The sequence below is a fragment of the Panulirus ornatus genome, chromosome 41, assembly GCF_036320965.1.
Source record: "Panulirus ornatus isolate Po-2019 chromosome 41, ASM3632096v1, whole genome shotgun sequence".
Lineage (NCBI taxonomy): Eukaryota > Metazoa > Arthropoda > Malacostraca > Decapoda > Palinuridae > Panulirus > Panulirus ornatus.
In genome coordinates this window covers 19,608,345-19,632,107 of record NC_092264.1, presented here as the reverse complement: position 1 = coordinate 19,632,107, position 23,763 = coordinate 19,608,345, and the positions used below count along the sequence as shown (strand labels likewise).

The following is a 23,763-nucleotide window of genomic DNA, read 5'->3' as shown; positions in this document are numbered from 1 at the left end:
TGCAAGATAGTTGGTAAATGGGGAGTGTCTGGAGTAAGTAAGAATGGAAGTTATCTTATGGGTGTTCATGCTGAGAGGGGCTTACTCTTTGCGAACTCCTTTTTTCAGCACAAGACGATCCACAGCTATGCATGGATGAGGAATGATAGAAAAGAATAGCAAAAGGCTTTGACTGACTATGTGGCAGTGGATGAAAGATTAAGAAATGCCATGCTAGATGTTAAAGTTGTTAAAGGATTCTTTGGAGACTGACCAAATTGTGGGGGTGAGGATCAGGGAGAAGTGGAGGTATGGTGTAAGGAAGAATGAAGAGGTAAAAGTGTTGGCAAGCGAGATGATGAATCAGAGAAAACACAAGTAGGAGTGTGAAAGGAACGTAACTGAAAGTTTAGATGGAAGTGTAGTGGATATAGGGATGCAGTCATGTGTAAATGAAGTGTTTTAAATGTTTAGAGAAATACTATTAATGGTTGCAGAATTAGTAGTTGGATACAAGGTCATGAGATCTTGCATGGAGAACAGATGAAATTAGAAATGCTGTGGAACAGAAAAAAAGGCATATGGTAGATTGCTCAAAAGCAATGTACTGGTGGAAGTTCAAGAAAGGAAGAAAGAATAATATAAAATGCATAAGCAGAATGTGAAGAAGCTAATAGAAGAAAGCAAAGAAAGAGTAGATGAAGATTTTAGATGCAAGTTGCATGAAAAGTTTAGGGAAAATAAGAAATTGTACAGGAAGGAGGTAAAAAAGGAGAGGTGGATGTAAAAGTGGAAATGTAAATATGAGTAGTAAGGAAGGGGAGTTGCTGAATCAAAAGGAGAAAGTGAAAGGAAGATGGAAAAAGTATTTTGAAGGACTGATGATGTGGGGGAAGAGGATGGAAGTGCAGGGGCCTATAGCAAAAAGGGAGGTGAGAAGGGCAATAATGAAGCTGAAGGTAGGAAAGGCACATGGAGCAGATGAGATCACAGATAAAATGCTGAAGTATGGAGTAGAAAGTGGGATGGAGTTAATGAATCTGATATGCAATTTAACATGGAAACAGAAAATTGTGCCTGAAGATTAGGTGAAAGCTATCATAGTTTCTTTATTCAAAGAAAACGGTGCTAAAGATATATGTAGAAATTACAGAGGTGTATGTTTGTGAAGTATATTGGGAAAAGCGTATGCAGGAATGTTACCTGACAGAATGATGGAAGTGACTGAATGAAGCATATGTGAGGAGCAGGGGGTTTTAGGAAAGGTAAGAGGTGTGTGGATCAGATTTTTGTAAAGATGACTGTGGAAAAGCATTTAGTGAAGGTAAGTTGTGTGCGGCTTTTATAGATTTGGAAAAAGTGTATGACAATGTCAAATGGAATGCTTTATGGAGTGTTAAGGATATATGGGGTAGAGGGACAAGTGTTGGATGGTGTGAAAGCTTTCTGCAAAGGATCAAATGCATGTGTAAGAGTGGATGGAGAGTTGAGCAAAAGATTCGGTAAACATGTGGGTGTGAGGCAGGGCTATGTGATGCCACTATGGCTTTTTAATGTATAATGGATGGAGTGATAAGAGAGATGAGAGCAAAACTAGAGACCAGGGGTGCAGAGATGGAGTGTGGCGGTGAGATATGGTGGCCAGTGGCAAGCCTGTTTGTGGATGATACTGAGTTGTTGCTGAGAGTGAAGAGAAGTTGCAAGAGGTTGTAAGTGTATTTTCTGATGTGTGTATGCATAGGCAGTTGATGGTTAATGTAATTAAAAGTAAAATAATGTTGTTTGAAAGGAAACAGAATGAAAGTCTAGATTCTGTCAAACAATAAAGGGTGAAAGAAGAAAGTGTACTAAACTGTGCAATGGATATGGGGTGAGAAAGACTGGAAGAGGTAAGAGAATTTAAGTATTTAGGAGTTGTCCTGGCTAAGTTTAGTGATATGGAAGGAGGGATATGGGAGAGGGCAGTACAGAGCAAAATATTCACTGGGTACCCTAACAGAAAAATTAAGGGAAGAGGTGTAAGTACGCAAATGAAGAGAGGATTATGGGACAGCATAGTCCTCTCAGCCCTGATTTACACAGCTGAAACATGGATATAGACAGAGGGCAAGAATCCAGGCTGTAGAAATGTGCTTATTGAGCAGAGCATGTGCTATGACTAGATGGAATGAAGAAAGAAACGAAGGGGTGTATGAGATATACTATGGTAGGAATGCAAATGGATTGAATTATGGAGTGGTAAAGTGGGTGAAACATAATACTTTGAGGTGGTTTGGGCATGTGGAAAGAATGCAAGACTGGGAATTTACAAGAAGAGTGTATGATAGTACAACTGAAGGGGTTGGTATGAGAGGAAGATCATCAGTGACATGGGGAAAAAGAGTGGAAGAATACTGGAGGGAGAGAATTGAAGGAAGAATTCATGGAATGGTGTATGTGAAGGAGGCACGTAAGGTCAGGGATAAGTGGAGAATAAGTGGAGAATGCAGTGGCCACTCCCTTGATAGGATTTCTTGGACAGACCACGCATCAAAGATATGGATAGATAGACAGATAGATAAATTACAGACTCATCTTTTAATCAACTATAATAAAATGAATAGTCACTGAAAAATGCTCATATTATTATGTATTATTATGTACCAACCACCTGTTCTCCTTCACTTCACTGCACATACATGCACCTTCTTCTGAATATAAGCATTTTAATACTGTATTCACTAATCACTCAGCAGTCATGCAAAAGCAGCTATATATCACCTAGCACATGGTGGGCTGATTTTTCTAGCCTCCACATACTTTTGTTTCCTACACTTTACAGCAAGCAAAGACTGCAACTTTTTGAACTTTGTTTTTCTCAATTCTTCCACATTCCTGGGCTATTTGGCTGCACTAAAATGGTGAACTAATTTCTGAGGTAGTTGAGGTAGTTGATTCCACCATAAATGAGATTTATCATTGATCTATAACAAGAAAAGTATGCTTAAAAATTCCCACATGTGATATAAACACTGACTGAAGTGGATCTACCATCTGAGAGGGAACAGCAATGTAGTAATTGGCTGAATGTGATCAAGTGATCACCATCTCTTTGTATAAGTGGTGTTCATCTTGGAAGGCATCAGTTGCATCAAGCTCACAACAAAATCCCAAATTCTACAATGAAGTGGTATTTCACACTAAACTTTTTATAGGAAGGTTTTCAGTTACTTAATGGTCTTATGCAAGATATCATCAGATTCAGGACAATTTTGGCTACATCATTTGCCTATAAACCACAAAATAAATTTTCATGGTAATGAGATGCCTCCAGAAGGCAGCCCATCAATCTTGTTAAGGTGAAATAATGATAGGATTTCTGAGAAAGAAGTGAGTTACATGAGCAGGAGATGTAGTGAATATCATTTGTCAAAGGTAAAATGAAGATGCATTTCAGAGACAGAGGTGACTTTAGATTTATCAAGAATGCAGAATAGATGAATCTGGTGCTGTCTTCCTCCATAGTTAGCATTATTGTAAAAGTGTGGAGGGAGAAATACTGCACTTGCTTGTATATGGCAGCATTTTTAGTTCATACTGTATCCTCTTTACTAAGTAGACAGATACATTAGTCTTAATGAGTAAAGCATGTTCAGGACTGGCTAGATTGAGAAGATCCCCTCCTGGATATGCAATAACTGTGCTCAGATGGTTTCTTCACCAAGCAATTTTTATCTAAGCCAGAGGGTTGCAGTCTTGTTATAATGAATGTTTTTGTAGAATATAGACCATAAAAACATAATGAATATTTAAAAATAACTGTGTTAGTGTTATCTAATGGACAAAGAATAGCAAGTCTGCTCCCAAAGAATCTGGTATACTTGCCTTTGTCACATTTTAAGATTTTGACTAAGGTAAGGTATTAAACTATGCAATATAATTTCAAAAAAAAAAAAAAAAAAATGTGCATGTCTCTGCATTTGACCCACCTTGTTTAATGGGAGCTGAGCTGATGGTGACAAAAATCAGATATAGATGGCACTCAATGCCATCTAAATATTTTCAAGTTATTCTGACCATTGAACCAAAAATAAGAGAAGAAAAAACTCCACAATAATTTTTCAGTACACAATGTTTAACAGAAACTTGTAGATAATTCTGTATCCCTGAGAAATTTGGTATACTTGCCTTCGTCACACTTTAAGATTTTGACTAAGGTTCTAAGCTATGCAAAATAATTGCCAAAAAATGTGCATATCTTTCTGCATTTGACCAACCCATTCAATTACAGCTGGGATGAAAGTGACAAAAAGCAGACATAGCTGACATTCAATTCCATTTAAATATTTCAAGTTATTTTGACTACTAAGCTAGAGATCAGAAAAAAAATTATCTATTATGATTTTTCAGCACATAATGTCTAACAGAAACTTGTAAATAAATCTATATCCTTAAACTAGTTAAGATTCACTGCATTTTGACAGTGAAGCCAAAATCTCTGATGTAGCTGTTTCATTGATTCACTTAGTAATTACAATTTATCACATTGGATTAGATCACACAATCAGAGCACAACCCAATAATGCTTACTTGTGTCACATCAAGCAAGTAACTCGCACATACTTTCCAAATGTTCATGTGATTTCAGACCATCTTCTCCAATGACAAGTCTATGTTTGACATGATAAAAACCTTACCAAATGAAATGTTTAACTCTGCTGTGTTCTTGCTTAGAATATGATCACATTACAATCAGTGATACTAACCAAAAAGCAATCAATTTTGTGCTAAATTTTCTTTTCTTTTCTTTTAAACTATTCGCCATTTCCCGCGTTAGCAAGGTAGCGTTAAGAACAGAGGACTGGGCCTTTTTTGGAATATCCTCACCTGGCCCCCTCTGTTCCTTCTTTTGGAAAATGAAAAAAAAAATGAGAGGGGAGGATTTCCAGCCCCCCGCTCCCTTCCCTTTTAGTCGCCTTCTATGACACGCAGGGAATACGTGGGAAGTATTCTTAGTCCCCTATCCCAAGGGATAAAATTGTGCTAAATTATGTCATAAAATAAATCTGAAATTGTATATAATTCTTTCCACAAAGTTATAACATCTGACTGATTCAATGAGTTTATGATCCTTCATTAACCCCTAAAGGACCCTTGCCATACTTGTACATTTATGAAGTCCTTATCCATACTTGTATGGGATGCCTCTTTTCTGCCCTCACCTAAATTAAGAGGCATTTCAATCAGTTAAAAGATGTGCCTTATATCACAAGCAAATGAAATTAGCACTAGGAAAAAATCACAAAGCTACTTATCCTTATAATACAATGTTTTCCCCTGAGGCAACCCTAGCAGTACTTGCAGGGGTTGCCTTTTCCTGTTGTCATTTCAACAGAAAGGTGTATTTTAAGGGTATGCTGAGATGCGTTATAGCACAAACAACTACAAATAATACTGAGAAAGATTTCTAGTTACTAAGATACCCACAAAACAAGACTGGTAAAGGTACAGCCCAGGCATAGCCTAATGTCAAGTAGTGGCTAATCATGATAGTCTTTGGTAGCATTAAGAAAAGGTTTTGTGTATCAGTAATCCATTGGTGGTGGCAGAGAAGAAACAAAGATGTGAGTCAAAACAAGTCACTAAAAACACATTAAGCTGAGCTCGTGCAGCATGCCAAATCTAAATGTCTGTACAGCACCAAATATGGATGAATTACCAGATTTTTCCTCTTACTTTAACTTTTCTTGATATATCTTATTAACTGATCATACTATATTTTTTTCAATATTCTGCTAAACCCCAGTCCTGGGGACCCCTATAACCTTCCAGGGCGCATTTCCTTGTGGTCAAAATTGCAATGTGATGGTAATCAAACCTTCACTAGAGCTGTCATCATACATCAATTACTACTACTAAAAAATTCTAGAACTTTCTAATGGATGAAAAAATCCAGAGGTTTATTGTCAATATACATTAGTTCATTTGAGCCAAAGAGTGATAACTATCTGGTTCCTTTCAGTCAAGCAGACAAAAATGCCTAAAAATGTCCATAATTTGATAAAATATTTAATGAAGTCATTTACAAATGCATAAAAGCAAGACTATGATATTTCATTTGTTTGTCAAGTGGTTATCTTATGATTCTATAAAAAAAATTAGGTGGATTCACAAACTGATTGCATAAAATCAGTAATGGGCAAATCCTTTATGCAAAATTAGCTTGTATGTATATGCACATGAGAGGGTCAGACAGGAATCTGAAGCACAGTAAGTGTCACTCTTGAAACTCTAGATAAGCCACACTCTGTACTACTCACCACTTGATACCTTACCTTGGAAGGTCAAGCCAAAGCCAGCAACTGCAGTCATTACTGTTACACCAAAAAATCAGTTATAGATAATTAAGCCTGGTTCAAAAAAAATTCTTATCTGTTATACATAAAGAGAACCATATATAATATTTCTGTGATGTTTACCTGCAGTTATGAGATACAAATATTGAAATAATCCGTTATGAACTGATACATAAGATACTGACATAACTGATATCCTTGTTCACCATAAGTATTTATATAACAATGGTCAATCATCAATCTGGCTCAAGCTACAGTATAGAAGTTCTAACCCAACAAAAAAAAATCATATTATACAAATATTACTGACAATTTGTGCATTTCCCTTTTCCAAACATGTGTATACTGCAACATCAAAAAACTAAGAAATATGATTCATGAGATGATGAATAACTCTTTATATATGTAGTTGAAGCAAAAGTCAAAAGTGAAAAAGATTGCATCATCTTACAAATGAACCTAAACAGACTCTTTATATATGTAGTTGATGCCAAAGTCATAAGTGAAAAAGATTGCATCAACTTACAAATGAACCTAAACAGACTCCAAAGTTGGTATCATATACAAATGATGAAATTAAACCCAAGTAAATGTAAAGCAATGAATACTGGACAAGCTGAGAGAAGGCTTCAGTATTATTATTATCTAGCAAGAAATAATCTTCAGGAGTGTGAGTGAGAAGAATCTGGGAGCTGACACCATCCCTAACCTGTTCCTAAAGTCCCATGTTAGGAAGTCCCAATAGTTAGGAAACAAACTGTCTACTAGCAAATATCAAAAGAGCTTTTAAGTATATGGATGAGGAAAAATTTAGCAAGCTGTTCATATCCTTCATATGGCCAAAACTAAAATATGCTCCTCAATCTTGGTCACTACACCTAAAGAAACACAAAAAGCTAATAGAGAGGGGTCCACAGGAAGGTAACAAAGATGGTGGAAGAATTAAGAGAGCTAAGTTACAAGGAAAGGCTACATGTTTTAAATTTGCCCATACTGGAAGAGAGACAAGAGAAGGGGTGACCTGATCATAACCTTTAAGATTTAAAATGATTGACATAGTATATGATGATGAATGTAGTGATGATAAACTCTGCAATATCTATGACACTGGTTATAAATTACAGTAACATTTCCTTGATTCAACTTGTTATCATGCTAGAAAGTCTTTTCACAATGTTAAATCTAGAGAACCATTAGTGAAGAAAGACTTGTTGTTACTACTTTACTGTGAGAACCTGCTTAATGCTCAAGTTTTGTCTAAAACTTTTATAATTAATGAGGATAGGGGAGAAAGAATACTTCCCACGTATTCCCTGCGTGTCGTAGAAGGCGACTAAAAGGGGAGGGAGTGGGGGCTGGAAATCCTCCCCTCGTTTTTAATTTTCCAAAAGAAGGAACAGAGAAAGTGGCCAAGTGAGGATATTCCCTCAAAGGCTCAGTACTCTGTTCTTAACGCTACCTCGCTAAAGTGGGAAATGGCAAACAGTATACGAGAGAGAGAGTAGTCTTCAACAACAAAATCATAGTTAGGGAAAGTCTTATAAGAAATTCTGTAACTGCTCACTCTACATTTGTCAAATTGGTATGGTTCTTAATGTACGTTAGGGATGGTTAAGGATCTAATGCAATATTCGTTCACCCAAAAGATTTTGGTCATCAAATTCATTGGAGCAGTGTTAAGATTATCACATGTAATAACTCAGTGACAGATACAATTATTGTTGAATCATCCCTTATAAAACATAGTATAGTTATTACTATCAATCAAAATGCTGGTTTATATAAATTACATAGCTTTATCATAGAAAAAATTGCAAACATGTTTCTGGGAACATGGGTTAAACTGAGTTTGTACCTTGAGAGACGGGAGGTTGTTAAGGGTAACTTGTGCCCTAATCCTCTCACTTGTTTCATAATACCTTCACTTGATTCTTAAATCACTTGCCTGCCCCATGCAGTGATGGCGGGTATACTATATCAAGGTTCTCTTTATCTGTACTCAGTCCTTACGATCTTATCAGAAGAAAGTGCTTGACACATTTTCTACATCCTTGTGGCTCCACCTGCATCTTATGTACACTCACGATTTATGTGTGTGTAAGAAATACCTAGAAAAACATATGGATTTGTATGTAGCATTTATGGATCTGGAGAAGGCATATGATAGGGTTGACAGAGATGCTTTCTAGGTATTAAGAGTATATGGTGTGGGAGGTAAGCTTCAAGAAGCAATGAAAAGATTTTACCAAGGATGCAAGGCATGTGTACGAGTAGGAAGAGAGGAAAGTGATTGGTTCCCAGTGAAGGTTGGTCTTCGTGGTAGTGTGTGATGTCCCCTTGGTAGTTTAATTTGTTTATGGATGCAGTGGTTAGGGAGGTAAATGCAAGAGTTTTGCAGAAAAAGGCAAGTATGCAGTCTGTTGGGGATGAGAGGGCCTGGGAAGTGAGTCAGTTATTATTCAATGATGATACAGTTCTGGTGGCTGATTCAAGTGAGAAACTGCAGAAGTTGGTGACTGAGTTTGGAAAAATGTGTTAAAGGAGAAAGTTAAGAGTAAATGTGAATAAAAGCAAGGTTATTAGGTTCAGTAGACTTGAGGGACAAGTTAATTGGAATGTAAGTTTGAATGGAGAAAAATTGGAGGAAGTGAAGTGTTTTAGATATCTAGGAGTGGACATAGCATCGAATGGAACCACGAAAGTAGAAGTGAGTCACAGGGCAGGGGAGGGGGCAAAGGTTCTGGGAGCAATGAAGAATGTGTTGAAGGAGAGAACATTATCTCAGAGAGCAAAACTGGGTATGTTTGAAGAAACAGTAGTTCTAACAATATTGTATGGTTGCGGGACATGGGCTATAGATAAGGTTGTACGGAAGAGGGTGGGTATGTTAGAAATGAAATGTTTGAGGACAATATATGGTGTGAGGTAGTTTGATCGAGTAAGTAATGAAAGGGTAAGAGAGATGTGTGAAAATAAAAAGTGTGGTCAAGAGAGCAGAAGAGGGTCTGTTGAAATGGCTTGGACATATGGAGAGAATAGGTGAGGAAGGATTGACAAAGAGGATATATGCATCAGAGGTGGAGGGAACAAAGAGAAGAGAGAGAGACCAAATTAGAGGACGAAGGATGGAGTGAAAAAGATTTTGAGTGATCAGGGACTGAACACACACGAGGGTGAGGCATGCAAGGAATAGAGTGAATTGGATGTGGTATATCGGGGTCGATATGTCGTCAATGGACTGACCCAGGGCATGTGAAAAGTCCAGGGTAAACTATGGAGAGGTTTTGGAGAGAGAAGCGAATGTGCAGTCTGTTGGGGATGGGAGGGCCTGGGAGGTGAGTCACTTGTTTGCTAATGATGCAGCTCTGTTGTCTAGTTCGAGTGAGAAACAGAAAAATTGGTGACTGAGTATGGAAAGGTGTGTGAAAGGAGTAAGTTGAGAGTGAATATGAATGAGCCCAAGGTTATTGGGTTCACTAGGATTGAGGGACAAGTAAATTGGGATGTGGGTTTGAATGTCTGGGAGTGGACTAAGAAGTGAATGGAACCATGGAAGTGAAAGTGAGTCACAGGGTGAGGAAGGTGGGCAGAGGTTCCCGGAGCGATGAAGAATGTGTGGAAGGAGAGAAAGTTATCTTGGAGAGCAAAACTGTTATGTTTGAAGGAATAGTAGTTCTAACAATATCATATGGTTATAAGGCATGGGCTGTAGATAGGACTGTATGGAGTGGATGTGTTGGAAATGAAATGTTTGAGGATATGTGGTGTGAGGTGGCTTGATCGAGTAAGTAATGAAAGGGTAAGAGAAATGTATGGAAATAAACAGAGTGAGGTTAAGAGAGCAGAAGAGGATGTGCTAAATGGTTTGGACATATGGAGAGAATGAGTGAGGAGATATTGACAAAGAGGATAAATGTGTCAGAAGTGGAAGGAACAAGGAGAAGCAGGAGACCAAATTGGAGATGGAAGGATGGACTGAAAAAAGTTATTGAGTGATTGGGGCCTGAACATACAGGAGGGTGAGAGGCTTGCAAGGAATTGGATTAATTGGAACGATGTGGTATACTGGGGTCAATGTGCTGTCAATGGACTGAACCACAGCATGTGAAATGTCAGGAGTAAACCATGGAAAGGTTGTGGGGCATGAATGTGGATAGGGAGCTGTGTTTTCGGTGCATTATACAAGATAGCTAGAGACTGAGTGAAAACAAATTTGGCCTTTTTGTTTGTATTCCTGGAGCTACCTCACTGAAGCAGGGGGTAGCGATGCTGTTTCCTGTGGGGTGGGGTGATGCCAGGAATGGATGAAGGCAAGCATGAATAGGTACATGTGTATAAATGCATATGTCTGTGTACATGTTGATAAGTATATGTATTATTATATTTTTTTTATTGTACTTTGTCGCTGTCTCCCGCGTTAGCGAAGTAGCATAAGGAAACAGACGAACGCAAGGCCCAATCCACCCACATACACATGTATATACATACACGTCCACACACGCACATAAACATGCCTATACATTTCAACATATACATATATATACGTACACAGACATATACATATATACACATGTACATAATTCATGCTTGCTCCCTTTATTCATTCCCGTCGCCACCCCATCACACATGAAATGACAACCCCCTCCCCCCGCACGTGCGCGATATAGCGCTAGGGAAAGACAACAAAGGCCACATTCATTCACATTCAGTCTCTAGCTGTCCTGAATAATGCACCAAATCCACAGCTCCCTTTCCACATCCAGGCCCCACAAAACTTTCCATGGTTTACCCCAGACACTTCACATGCCCTGTTTCAATCCAATGACAGCACGTCAACCCTGGTATACCACATCGTTCCAATTCACTCTATTCCTTGCATGCCTTTCACCCTCCTGCATGTTCAGGCCCCGATCACTCAAAATCTTTCTCACTCCATCCTTCCACCTCCAATTTGGTCTCCCACTTCTCCTCATTCCCTCCACCTCTGACACATATAGCCTCTTTGTCAATCTTTCCTCATTTATTCTCTCCATATGACCAAACCATTTCAAAACACCCTCTTCTGCTCTCTCAACCACACTCTTTTTATTACCACACATCTCTCTTACCCTTTCATTACCTACTTGATCAAACCACCTCACACTACATATTGTCCTCAAAAATCTCATTTCCAACACATCCACCCTCCTCCACACTACCCGATCTATAGCCCATGCTTCGCAACCATATAACATTGTTGTAACCACTATTCGTTCAAACATACCCATTTTTCCTTTCTGAGATAATGTTCTTGCCTTCCACACATTTTTCAACGCTCCCAGAACTTTCGCCCCCTTCCCCACCCTGTAACTCACTTCCGCTTCCATGGTTCCATCTGCTGCTAAATCCACTCCCGGATATCTAAAACACTTCACTTCCTCCAGTTTTTCTCCATTCAAACTTACCTCCCAATTGACTTGTCCCTCAACCCTACTGTACCTAATAACCTTGCTCTTATTCACATATACTCTCAGCTTTCTTCTTTCACACACTTTTTCAAACTCAGTCACCAGCTTCTGCAGTTTCTCACATGAATTAGCCACCAGCGCTGTATCATCAGCGAACAACAACTGACTCACTTCCCAAGCCCTTTCATCCACAACAGACTACATACTTGCCCCTCTATCCAAAACTCTTGCATTCACCTTCCTATCAACCCGATCCATAAACAAATTAAACAACCATGGAGACATCATGCACCCCTGCTGCAAACCAACATTCACTGAGAACCGATCACTTTCTTCTCTTCCTACTCGTATACATACTTTACATCCTTGATTTTAACTTTTAACTGCTTCTAGGAACTTTCCTCCCACACCATATATTCTTAATACCTTCCAAAGAGCATCTCTATCAACTCTGTCATATGCCTTCTCCAGATCCATTAATGCTACATACCAATCCATTTGCTTTTCTGAGTATTTCTCACATATATTCTTCAAAGCAAACACCTGATCCACATATCCTCTACCACTTCTGAAACCACACAGCTCTTCCCTAATCTGATGCTCTGTACATGCCTTCACCCTCTCAATCAATACCCTCCCATATAATTTTGCAGGAATACTCAACAAACTTATACCTCTGTAATTTGAGCACTCACTTTTATCCCCTTTACCTTTGTACAATGGCAATATGCATGCATTCTGCCAATCCTCAGGCACCTCACCATGGGTCATACATACATTAAATATCCTTACCAACCAGTCAACAACACAATCACCCCCTTCTTTTAATAAATTCCACTGCGATACCATCCAAACCTGCCACCTTGCCGGCTTTCATCTTCCGCAAAGCTTTCTCTACCTCTTCTCTGTTTACCAAATCATTTTCCCTAACCCTCTCACTTTGCACACCACCTCGACCAAAACACCCTATATCTGCCACTCTATCATCTAAAACATTCAACAAACCTTCAAAATACTCATTCCATCTCCTCACATCACCACTACGTGTTATTACCTCCACATTAGCCCCCTTTACCGATATTCCCATTTGTTCTCTTGTCTTACGCACTTTATTTACCTCCTTCAAAAACATCTCTTTATTATCCCTAAAATTTAATGATACTCTCTCACCCCAACTCTCATTTGTCCTCTTTTTCACCACTTGCACATTTCTCTTGACCTCCTGCCTCTTTCTTTTATACATCTCCCAATCATTTGCATTATTTCCTTGCAAAATCGTCCAAATACCTCTCTCCTCTTTCACTAATAATCTTACTTCTTCGTCCCACCACTCACTACCCTTTCTAATCTGCCCACCTCCCACGCTTCTCATGCCACAAGCATCTTTTGCGCAAGCCATCACTGCTTCCCTAAATACATCCCATTCCTTTCCCACTCCCCTTATGTCCTTTGCTCTCACCTTTTTCCATTCTGCACTCAGTCTCTCTTGGTACTTCCTCACACAAGTCTCCTTCACAAGCACACTTACTCTCACCACTCTCTTCATCCCAACATTCTCTCTCCTTTTCTGAAAACCTCCACATATCTTCATCTTCGCCTCCACAAGATAATGATCAGACATCCCTTCAGTTGCACCTCTCAGCACATTAACATCCAAAAGTCTCTCTTTCGTGAACCTATCAATTAACACATAATCCAATATGCTCTCTGGCCATCTCTCCTACCTACATACGTATATTTATGTATATCTCTCTTTTTAAACCAGGTATTCCCAATCACCAGTCCTTTTTTTGCACACAAATCTACAAGCTCTTCACCATTTCCATTTACAACACTGAACACCCCATGTACACCAATCATTCCCTTAATTGCCACATTACTCACCTTTGCATTCAAATCACCCATCACTATAACCCGATCTCGTGCATCAAAACTACTAAGACACTCACTTAGCTGCTCCCAAAACACTTGCCTCTCATGATCTTTCTTCTCATGCCCAGGTGCAGAGGCACCAATAATCACCCATCTCTCTCCATCCACTTTCAGTTTTACCCATATCAATCTAGAGTTTACTTTCTTACACTCTATCACATACTCCCACCACTCATGCTTCAGGAATAGTGCTACTCCTTCCCTGGTTCTTGTCCTCTCACCAACCCCTGACTTTACTCCCAAAACATTCCCAAATTACTCTTCCCCTTTACCCTTGAGCTTCGTTTCACTCAGAGCCCAAACATCCAGGTTCCTTTCCTCAAACATACTACCTATCTCTCCTTTTTTCTCATCTTGGTTACATCCACACACATTTAGACACCCCAATCTGAGCCTTCGAGGAGGATGAGTACTCCCCGCGTGACTCCTTCTTCTGTTTCCCCTTTTAGAAAGTTAAAATACAAGAAGGGGAGGGTTTCTAGCCCCCCACTCCCATTCCCTTTAGTTGCCTTCTACGACACGTGGGAAAAAAAATATATATATGTATATATATATATATATATATATATATATATATATATATTTTTTTTTTATTTGCTTTGTCGCTGTTTCCCGCGTTTGCGAGGTAGTGCAAGGAAACAGATGAAAGAAATGGCCCAACCCACCCCCATACACATGTATATACATACACGTCCACACACGCAAATATACATACCTACACAGCTTTCCATGTTTACCCCAAACGCTTCACATGCCCTGATTCAATCCACTGACAGCACGTCAACCCCGGTATACCACATCGATACAATTCACTCTATTCCTTGCCCTCCTTTCATCCTGCATGTTCAGGCCCCGATCACTCAAAATCTTTTTCACTCCATCTTTCCACCTCCAATTTGGTCTCCCTCTTCTCCTTGTTCCCTCTTCCTCCAACACATATATCCTCTTGGTCAATCTTTCCTCACTCATTCTCTCCATGTGCCCAAACCATTTCAAACCACCCTCTTCTGCTCTCTCAACCACGCTCTTTTTATTTCCACACATCTCTCTTACCCTTACATTACTTACTCGATCAAACCACCTCACACCACACACTGTCCTCAAACATCTCATTTCCAGCACATCCACCCTCCTGCGCACAACTCTATCCATAGCCCACGCCTCGCAACCATACAACATTGTTGGAACCACTATTCCTTCAAACATACCCATTTTTGCTTTCCGAGATAATGTTCTCAACTTCCACACATTCTTCAAGGCTCCCAGGTTTTTCTCCCCCTCCCCCACCCTATGATTCACTTCCGCTTCCATGGTTCCATCCCCTGCCAGATCCACTCCCAGATATCTAAAACACTTTACTTCCTCCAGTTCTTCTCCATTCAAACTTACCTCCCAATTGACTTGACCCTCAACCCTACTGTACCTAATAACATAATATATATATATACATATATATATATTTATCTATTTTGCTTTGTTGCTGTCTCCCACGTCAGTGAGGTAGCACAAGGAAACAGACGAAAGAATGGCACAACCCACCCACAGACACATGTATATACATACACATCCACACACGCACATATACATACCTATACATCTTAATGTATACATTTACTTACACACACAGACATATACATATATACACATGTACATAATTCATACTGTCTGCTTTTATTCATTCGCATCGCCACCCCACCACACATGAAATAACAACCCCCTCCCCCTTTATGTGCGCGAGGTAGCGCTAGGAAAAGACAAAAAAGGTCACATTCGTTCACACTCAGTCTCTAGCTGTCATGTAATAATGCACCAAAACCACAGCTCCCTTTCCACATCCAGGCCCCACAGAACTTTCCATGGTTTATCCCAGATGCTTCACATGCCCTGGTTCAATCCATTGACAGCACATCGACCCAGGTATAGCACATCATTCCAATTCACTCTATTCCTTGCACATCTTTCACCCTCCTGCATGTTCAGGCCCCAATCACTCAAAATCTTTTTCACTCCATCTTTCCACCTCCAATTTGGTCTCCCACTTCTCCTCTTTCCCTCCACCTCTGACACATATATCCTCTTGGTCAATCTTTCCTCACTCATTCTCTCCATGGACCAATCCATTTCAAAACACCCTCTTCTGCTCTCTCAACCACATTCTTTTTACTACCACATATCTCTCTTATCCTATTATTACTTACTCGATCAAACCACCTCACACCACATATTGTCCTCAAACATCTCATTTCCAGCATATTCATCCTCCTCTGCACAACTCTACCTATAGCCCACGCCTCGCAACCATATAACATTGTTGGAACCACTATTCCTTCAAACATACCCATTTTTACATTCCGAGATAATATTCTCTACTTCCACACATTCTTCAACACTCCCAGAACTTTCACCCCTCCCCAACCCTATGATTTACTTCTGCTTCTATCCGCTGCCAAATCCACTTACAGATATCGAAAACACTTTACTTCCTCCAGTTTTTCTCCATTCAAACTTACCTCCCAATTGACTTGTCCCTCAACCCTACTGTACCTGATAACCTTGCTCTTATTCACATTTACTCTCACCTTTCGTCTTTCACACACTATACCAAACTCAGTCACCAGCTTCTGCAGTTTCTCAAACGAATCAGCCACCAGTGCTGTATCATCAGTGAACAACAACTGACTCACTTCCCAAGCTCTCTCATCCACAAAAGACTGCATAGATGCCCCTCTTTCCAAAACTCTTGCATTCACCTCCCTAACAACCTCATCCATAAACAAATTAAACAACCATGGAGACATCATGCACCCCTGCCACAAACCTACATTCTTTGAGAACCAATCACTTTCCTCTCTTCCTACACGTACACATGCCTTACGTCCTCGATAAAAACTTTTCACTGCTTCTAACAACTTGCCTCCCACATCATATATTCTTAATACCTTCCACAGAGCATCTCTATCAACTCTATCATATCCCTTCTCCAGATCCATAAATGCTACATAGAAATCCATTTGCTTTTCTAAGTATTTCTCACATACATTCTTTCAAGCAAACACCTGATCCACACATCCTCTACCACTTCTGTAACCACACTGCTCTTCCCCAATCTGATGCTTTGTACATGCCTTCACCCTCTCAGTCAATACCCTCCCATATAATTTACCAGGAATACTGAACAAACTTATACCTCTGTAATTTGAGCACTCATTTTTATCCCCTTTGCCTTTGTTCAATGGCACTATGCAAGTATTTAGCCAATCCTTAGGCACCTCACCATGAGTCATACATACATTAAAAAACCTTACCAACCACTCAAAAATACAGTCACCCCATTTTTTAATAAATTCCACTGCAATACCGTCCAAACCCGCCACCTTGCCAGCTTTCATCTTCCGCAAAGCTTTTACTGCCTCTTCTCTGTTTATCAAATCATTCTCCCTAACCCTCTCACTTTGCACACCACCTCGACCAAAACACCCTATATCTGCCACTCTATCATCAAACACATTCAACAAACCTTCAAAATACTCACTCCATCTCCTTCTCACATCACCACTAGTTGTTATCACCTCCCCATTAGCCCCCTTCACTGAAGTTCCCATTTGTTCCCTTGTCTTATGCACTTTATTTACCTCCTTCCAAAACATCTTTTTATTCTCCCTGAAATTTAATGATACTCTCTCACCCCAACTCTCATTTGCCCTCTTCTTCACCTCTTGCACCTTTCTCTTGACCTCCTGCCTCTTTCTTTTATACATCTCCCAGTCATTTGCATTATTTCCCTGCAAAAATCGTCCAAATGCCTCTCTCTTCTCTTTCACTAATAATCTTACTTCTTCATCCCACCACTCACTACCCTTTGTAATCTGCCCACCTCCCATACTTCTCATGCCACAAGCATCTTTTGCGCAAGCTATCACTGCTTCCCTAAATACATCCCATTCCTCCCCCACTACCCTTACGTCCTTTGTTTTCACCTTTTTCCATTCTGTACTCAGTCTCTCCTGGTACTTCCTCACGCAAGTCTTCTTTCCAAGCTCACTTACTCTCACCACTCTCTTCACCCCAATATTCTCTCTTCTTTTCTGAAAACCTCTATAAATCTTCACCTTGCTTCCACAAGATAATGATCAGACATCCCTCCAGTTACACCTCTCAGCACATTAACATCTAAAAGTATCTCTTTTGTGTGCCCATCAATTAACACATAATCCAATAATGCTCTGTGGCCATTACTCCTACTTACATATGTGTACTTATGTATATCTCTCTTTTTAAACCAGGTATTCCCAATCACCAGTCCTTTTTCAGCACATAAATCTACAAGCTCTTCACCATTTCAATTTACAACACTGAACACCCCATGTACACCAATTATTCCCTCAACTGCCACATTACTCACCTTTGCATTCAAATCACCCATCACTATAACCCAGTCTTGTGCATCAAAACTACTAACACACTCACTCATCTGCTCCCAAAACACTTGCCTCTCATGATCTTTCTCCTCATGCCCAGGTGCATATGCACCAATAATCACCCATCTCTCTCCATCCACTTTCAGTCTTACCCATATCAATCCAGAGTTTACTTTCTTACATTCTGTCACATACTCCCACCACTCCTGTTTCAGGAGTAGTGCTACTCCTTCCCTTGCTCTTGTCCTCTGACTAACCCCTGACTTTACTCCCAAGATATTCCCAAACCACTCTTCCCCTTTATCCTTGAGCTTTGTTTCACTGAGAGCCAAAACATGCAGTTTCCTTTCCTCAAACATACTACCTATCTCTCCTTTTTGCTCATCTTGGTTACATCGACACATTTTTAGACACCCCAATCCGAGACTTTGAGGAGGATGAGCACTCCCCGTGTGACTCCTTCTTCTGTTTTCCCTTTTAGAAAGTTGAAATAGAAGGAGGGGAGGGTTTCCAGCCCCCCCCGCTCCCGTCCCCTTTAGTCACCTTTTACGACTCGTGAGGAATGCGTGGGAAGTATTCTTTCTCCCCTATCTCCAGGGATATATATACATATATATATATATATATATATATATATATATGGTAAAGTGTGTGGAAGAAGAAAGTTAAGAGTAAATGTGAATAAGAGCAAGGTTATTAGGTACAGTAGGGTTGAGGGTCAAGTCAATTGGGAGGTGAGTTTGAATGGAGAAAAACTGGAGGAAGTGAAGTGTTTTAGATATCTGGGAGTGGATCTGTCAGCGGATGGAACCATGGAAGCGGAAGTGGATCATAGGGTGGGGGAGGGGGCGAAAATTTTGGGAGCCTTGAAAAATGTGTGGAAGTCGAGAACATTATCTCGGAAAGCAAAAATGGGTATGTTTGAAGGAATAGTGGTTCCAACAATGTTGTATGGTTGCGAGGCGTGGGCTATGGATAGAGTTGTGCGCAGGAGGATGGATGTGCTGGAAATGAGATGTTTGAGGACAATGTGTGGTGTGAGGTGGTTTGATCGAGTAAGTAACGTAAGGGTAAGAGAGATGTGTGGAAATAAAAAGAGCGTGGTTGAGAGAGCAGAAGAGGGTGTTTTGAAATGGTTTGGGCACATGGAGAGAATGAGTGAGGAAAGATTGACCAAGAGGATATATGTGTCGGAGGTGGAGGGAACGAGGAGAAGAGGGAGACCAAATTGGAGGTGGAAAGATGGAGTGAAAAAGATTTTGTGTGATCGGGGCCTGAACATGCAGGAGGGTGAAAGGAGGGCAAGGAATAGAGTGAATTGAAGCGATGTGGTATACAGGGGTTGACGTGCTGTCAGTGGAGTGAATCAAGGCATGTGAAGCGTCTGGGGTAAACCATGGAAAGCTGTGTAGGTATGTATTTTTGCGTGTGTGGACGTGTGTATGTACATGTGTATGGGGGGGGGGTTGGGCCATTTCTTTCGTCTGTTTCCTTGCGCTACCTCGCAAACGCGGGAGACAGCGACAAAGTATAAAAAAAAAAAAAATATATATATATATATTTCTTTCTTTCTTTCATACTATTCGCCATTTCCCGCATTAGCGAGGTAGCGTTAAGAACAGAGGACTGGGCCTTTTAGGGAATATCCTCACCAGGCCCCCTTCTCTGTTCCTTCTTTTGGAAAATAAAAAAGAAAAAAAAATTGAGAGGGGAGGATTTCCAGCCCCCCACTCCCTTCCCTTTTAGTCGCCTTCTACGACACGCAGGGAATACGTGGGAAGTATTCTTTCTCACCTATCCCCAGGGATAATATATATATATATATATATATATATATATATATATATATATATATATATATATATATGTGAAGCGTCTGGGGTAAACCATGGAAAGCTGTATAGGTATGTATATTTGCGTGTGTGGACGTATGTATATACATGTGTATGGGGGGGGTTGGGCCATTTCTTTCGTCTGTTTCCTTGCGCTACCTCGCAAACGCGGGAGACAGCGACAAAGTATAATAAAAATAAAAATAATATATAAAATTGTTGTTGTTCGCTGATGATACAGCGCTGGTGGCTGATTCATGTGAGAAACTGCAGAAGCTGGTGACTGAGTTTGGTAAAGTGTGTGGAAGAAGAAAGTTAAGAGTAAATGTGAATAAGAGCAAGGTTATTAGGTACAGTAGGGTTGAGGGTCAAGTCAATTGGGAGGTGAGTTTGAATGGAGAAAAACTGGAGGAAGTGAAGTGTTTTAGATATCTGGGAGTGGATCTGGCAGCGGATGGAACCATGGAAGCGGAAGTAGATCATAGGGTGGGGGAGGGGGCGAAAATTCTGGGGGCCTTGAAGAATGTGTGGAAGTCGAGAACATTATCTCGGAAAGCAAAAATGGGTATGTTTGAAGGAATAGTGGTTCCAACAATGTTGTATGGTTGCGAGGCGTGGGCTATGGATAGAGTTGTGCGCAGGAGGATGGATGTGCTGGAAATGAGATGTTTGAGGACAATGTGTGGTATGAGGTGGTTTGATCGAGTGAGTAACGTAAGGGTAAGAGAGATGTGTGGAAATAAAAAGAGCGTGGTTGAGAGAGCAGAAGAGGGTGTTTTGAAGTGGTTTGGGCACATGGAGAGAATGAGTGAGGAAAGATTGACCAAGAGGATATATGTGTCGGAGGTGGAGGGAACGAGGCGAAGAGGGAGACCAAATTGGAGATGGAAAGATGGAGTGAAAAAGATTTTGTGTGATCGGGGCCTGAACATGCAGGAGGGTGAAAGGAGGGCAAGGAATAGAGTGAATTGGAGCGATGTGGTATACCGGGGTTGACGTGCTGTCAGTGGATTGAATCAAGGCATGTGAAGCGTCTGGGGTAAACCATGGAAAGCTGTGTAGGTATGTATATTTGCGTGTGTGGATGTATGTATATACATGTGTATGGGGGGGGGCCATTTCTTTCGTCTGTTTCCTTGCGCTACCTCGCAAATGCGGGAGACAGCGACAAAGTATAATAAAAAATAAAAATATATATATATATATATATATATATATAGTTCTCTGTGGAAGGTATTAAGAATATATGGTGTGGGTGGCAAGTTGTTAGAAGCAGTGAAAAGTTTTTATTGAGGATGTAAGGCACGTGTACGTGTAGGAAGAGAGGAAAGTGATTGGTTCTCAGTGAATGTAGGTTTGCGGCACGGGCATGTGATGTCTCCATGGTTGTTTAATTTGTTTATGGATGGGGTTGTTAGGGAGGTGAATGCATGAGTTTTGGAAAGAGGGGCAAGAATGAAGTCTGTTGTGGATGAGAGAGCTTGGGAAGTGAGTCAGTTGTTGTTCGCTGATGATACAGTGCTGGTGGCTGATTCATGTGAGAAACTGCAGAAGCTGGTGACTGAGTTTGGTAAAGTGTGTGAAAGAAGAAAGTTAAGAGTAAATGTGAATAAGAGCAAGGTTATTAGGTCCAGTCGGGTTGAGGGTCAAGTCAATTGGGAGGTAAGTTTGAATGGAGAAAAACTGGAGGAAGTGAAGTGTTTTAGATATCTGGGAGTGGATCTGGCAGCGGATGGAACCATGGGAGCGGAAGTGGATCATAGGGTGGGGGAGGGGGCGAAAATCCTAGGAGCCTTGAAGAATGTGTGGAAGTCGAGAACATTATCTCGGAGAGCAAAAATGGGTATGTTTGAAGGAATAGTGGTTCCAACAATGTTGTATGGTTGCGAGGCGTGGGCTATGGATAGAGTTGTGCACAGGAGGGTGGATGTGCTGGAAATGAGATGTTTGAGGTCAATGTGTGGTGTGAGGTAGTTTGATTGAGTAAGTACTGTAAGGGTAAGAGAGATGTGTGGAAATAAAAAGAGCGTGGTTGAGAGAGCAGAAGAGGGTGTTTTGAAATGGTTTGGGCACATGGAGAGAATGAGTGAGGAAAGATTGACCAAAAGGATATATGTGTCGGAGGTGGAGGGAACGAGGAGAAGTGGGAGACCAAACTGGAGGTGGAAAGATAGAGTGAAAAAGATTTTGAGTGATCGGGGCCAGAACATGCAGGAGGGTGAAAGGCGGGCAAGGAATAGAGTGAATTGGATCGATGTGGTATACCGGGGTTGACGTGCTGTCAGTGGATTGAATCAGGGCATGTGAAGCGTCTGGGGTAAACCATGGAAAGCTGTGTGGGGCCTGGATGTGGAAAGGGAGCTGTGGTTTCGGGCATTATTGCATGACAGCTAGAGACTGAGTGTGAATGAATGAGGCCTTTGTTGTCTTTTCCTAGCGCTACCCCGCACACATGAGGGGGGAGGGGGATGGTATTCCATGTGTGGTGGGGTGGCGATGGGAATGAATAAAGGCAGACAGTGTGAATTGTGTGCATGGGTATATATGTATGTGTCTGTGTGTGTATATATATGTGTACATTGAGATGTATAGGTATGTATATTTGCATGTGTGAATGTGTGTGTATATACAAGTGTTTGGGGGTGGGTTGGGCCATTTCTTTCGTCTGTTTCCTTGCGCTACCTCGCAAACGCGGGGGACAGCGACAAAGCAAAATAAATAAATAAATAAAATAAATAAAATATATATAGATATATATAAGGTTATTTAATGTATGTATGACTTATGGTGAGGTGCTGGAGGATTGGCGGAATGCTTGCACAGCGCCACTGTACAAAGGCAAAGGGGATAAAGGTGAGTGCTCAAATTACAGAAGTATAAGTTTGTTGAGTGTTCCTGGGAAATTATATAGGAGGGTACTGATAGAAAGGGTGAAAGCATGTACAAAGCATCAGATTGGGGAAGAGCAGTGTGGTTTCGGAAGTGGTAGAGGATGTGTGTGTCAGGTGTTTGGGTGTTTGCTTTGAAGAATGTATGTGAGAAATACTCAGAAAAGCAAATGGATTTGTATGTAGCATATATGAATCTCGAGAAGGCATATGATAGAGTTGATAGAGATGCTCTTTGGAAGGTATTAAGAATATATGGTGTGGGAGGAAAGTTGCTAGAAGCAGTGAAAAGATTTTAACGAGGATGTAAAGTATGTGTACGAGTAGGAAGAGAGGAGAGTGAGTGGTTCTCAGTGAATATTTCTTTGTGGCAGGGGTGCATGTCTCCATGGTTGTTTGATTTGTTTATGGATGGGGTTGTTAGGGAGGTGAATGCAAGAGTTTTGGAGAGAGGGGCAAGTATGCAGTCTGTTATGGATGAGAGAGCTTGGGAAGTGAGTCAGTTGTTGTTCGCTGATGATACAGCACTGGTGGCTGATTCATGTGAGAAACTGCAGAAGCTGGTGACTGAGTCTGGTAAAGTGTGTGAAAGAAGAAAGCTGAGAGTAAATGTGAATAAGAGCAAGGTTATTAGGTGCAGTAGGGTTGAGGGACAAGGCAATTGGGAGGTATGTTTGAATGGAGAAAAACTGGAGGAAGTGAAGTGTTTTAGATATCTGGGAGTGGATTTGGCAGCAGATGGAACCATGGAAGCGGAAGTGAGTCATAGGGTGGGGGAGGGGGTGAAAGTTATAGGAGTGTTGAAAAATGTGTGGAAGGAGAGAACGTTATCTTGGAAAGCAAAAATGGGTATGTTTGAAGGAATAGTGGTTCCAACAATGTTATATGGTTGCAAGTATTGGCTATAGACAGAGTTGTGCGGAGGAGGGTGG

The 23,763-nt window shown here is 40.7% G+C and overlaps 1 protein-coding gene across 14 annotated transcripts in view; it reads right to left on the bottom strand.

Annotated features, from left to right (window-relative positions):
* LOC139761747 (chloride channel protein 2-like) overlaps positions 1-23,763 on the bottom strand; it is a 618,856-nt gene that overhangs the window by 212,972 nt on the left and 382,121 nt on the right. For 13 of the 14 annotated variants that reach the window (XM_071686178.1, XM_071686169.1, XM_071686168.1 and 10 more), the window contains one exon: positions 6,294-6,332. The exons of the other annotated variant lie outside the window; for it this stretch is intronic. In XM_071686178.1, the coding sequence (XP_071542279.1) occupies positions 6,294-6,332 (39 nt within the window). The remainder of the gene's footprint in view (positions 1-6,293; positions 6,333-23,763) is intronic. 14 annotated transcript variants of the gene reach the window in all.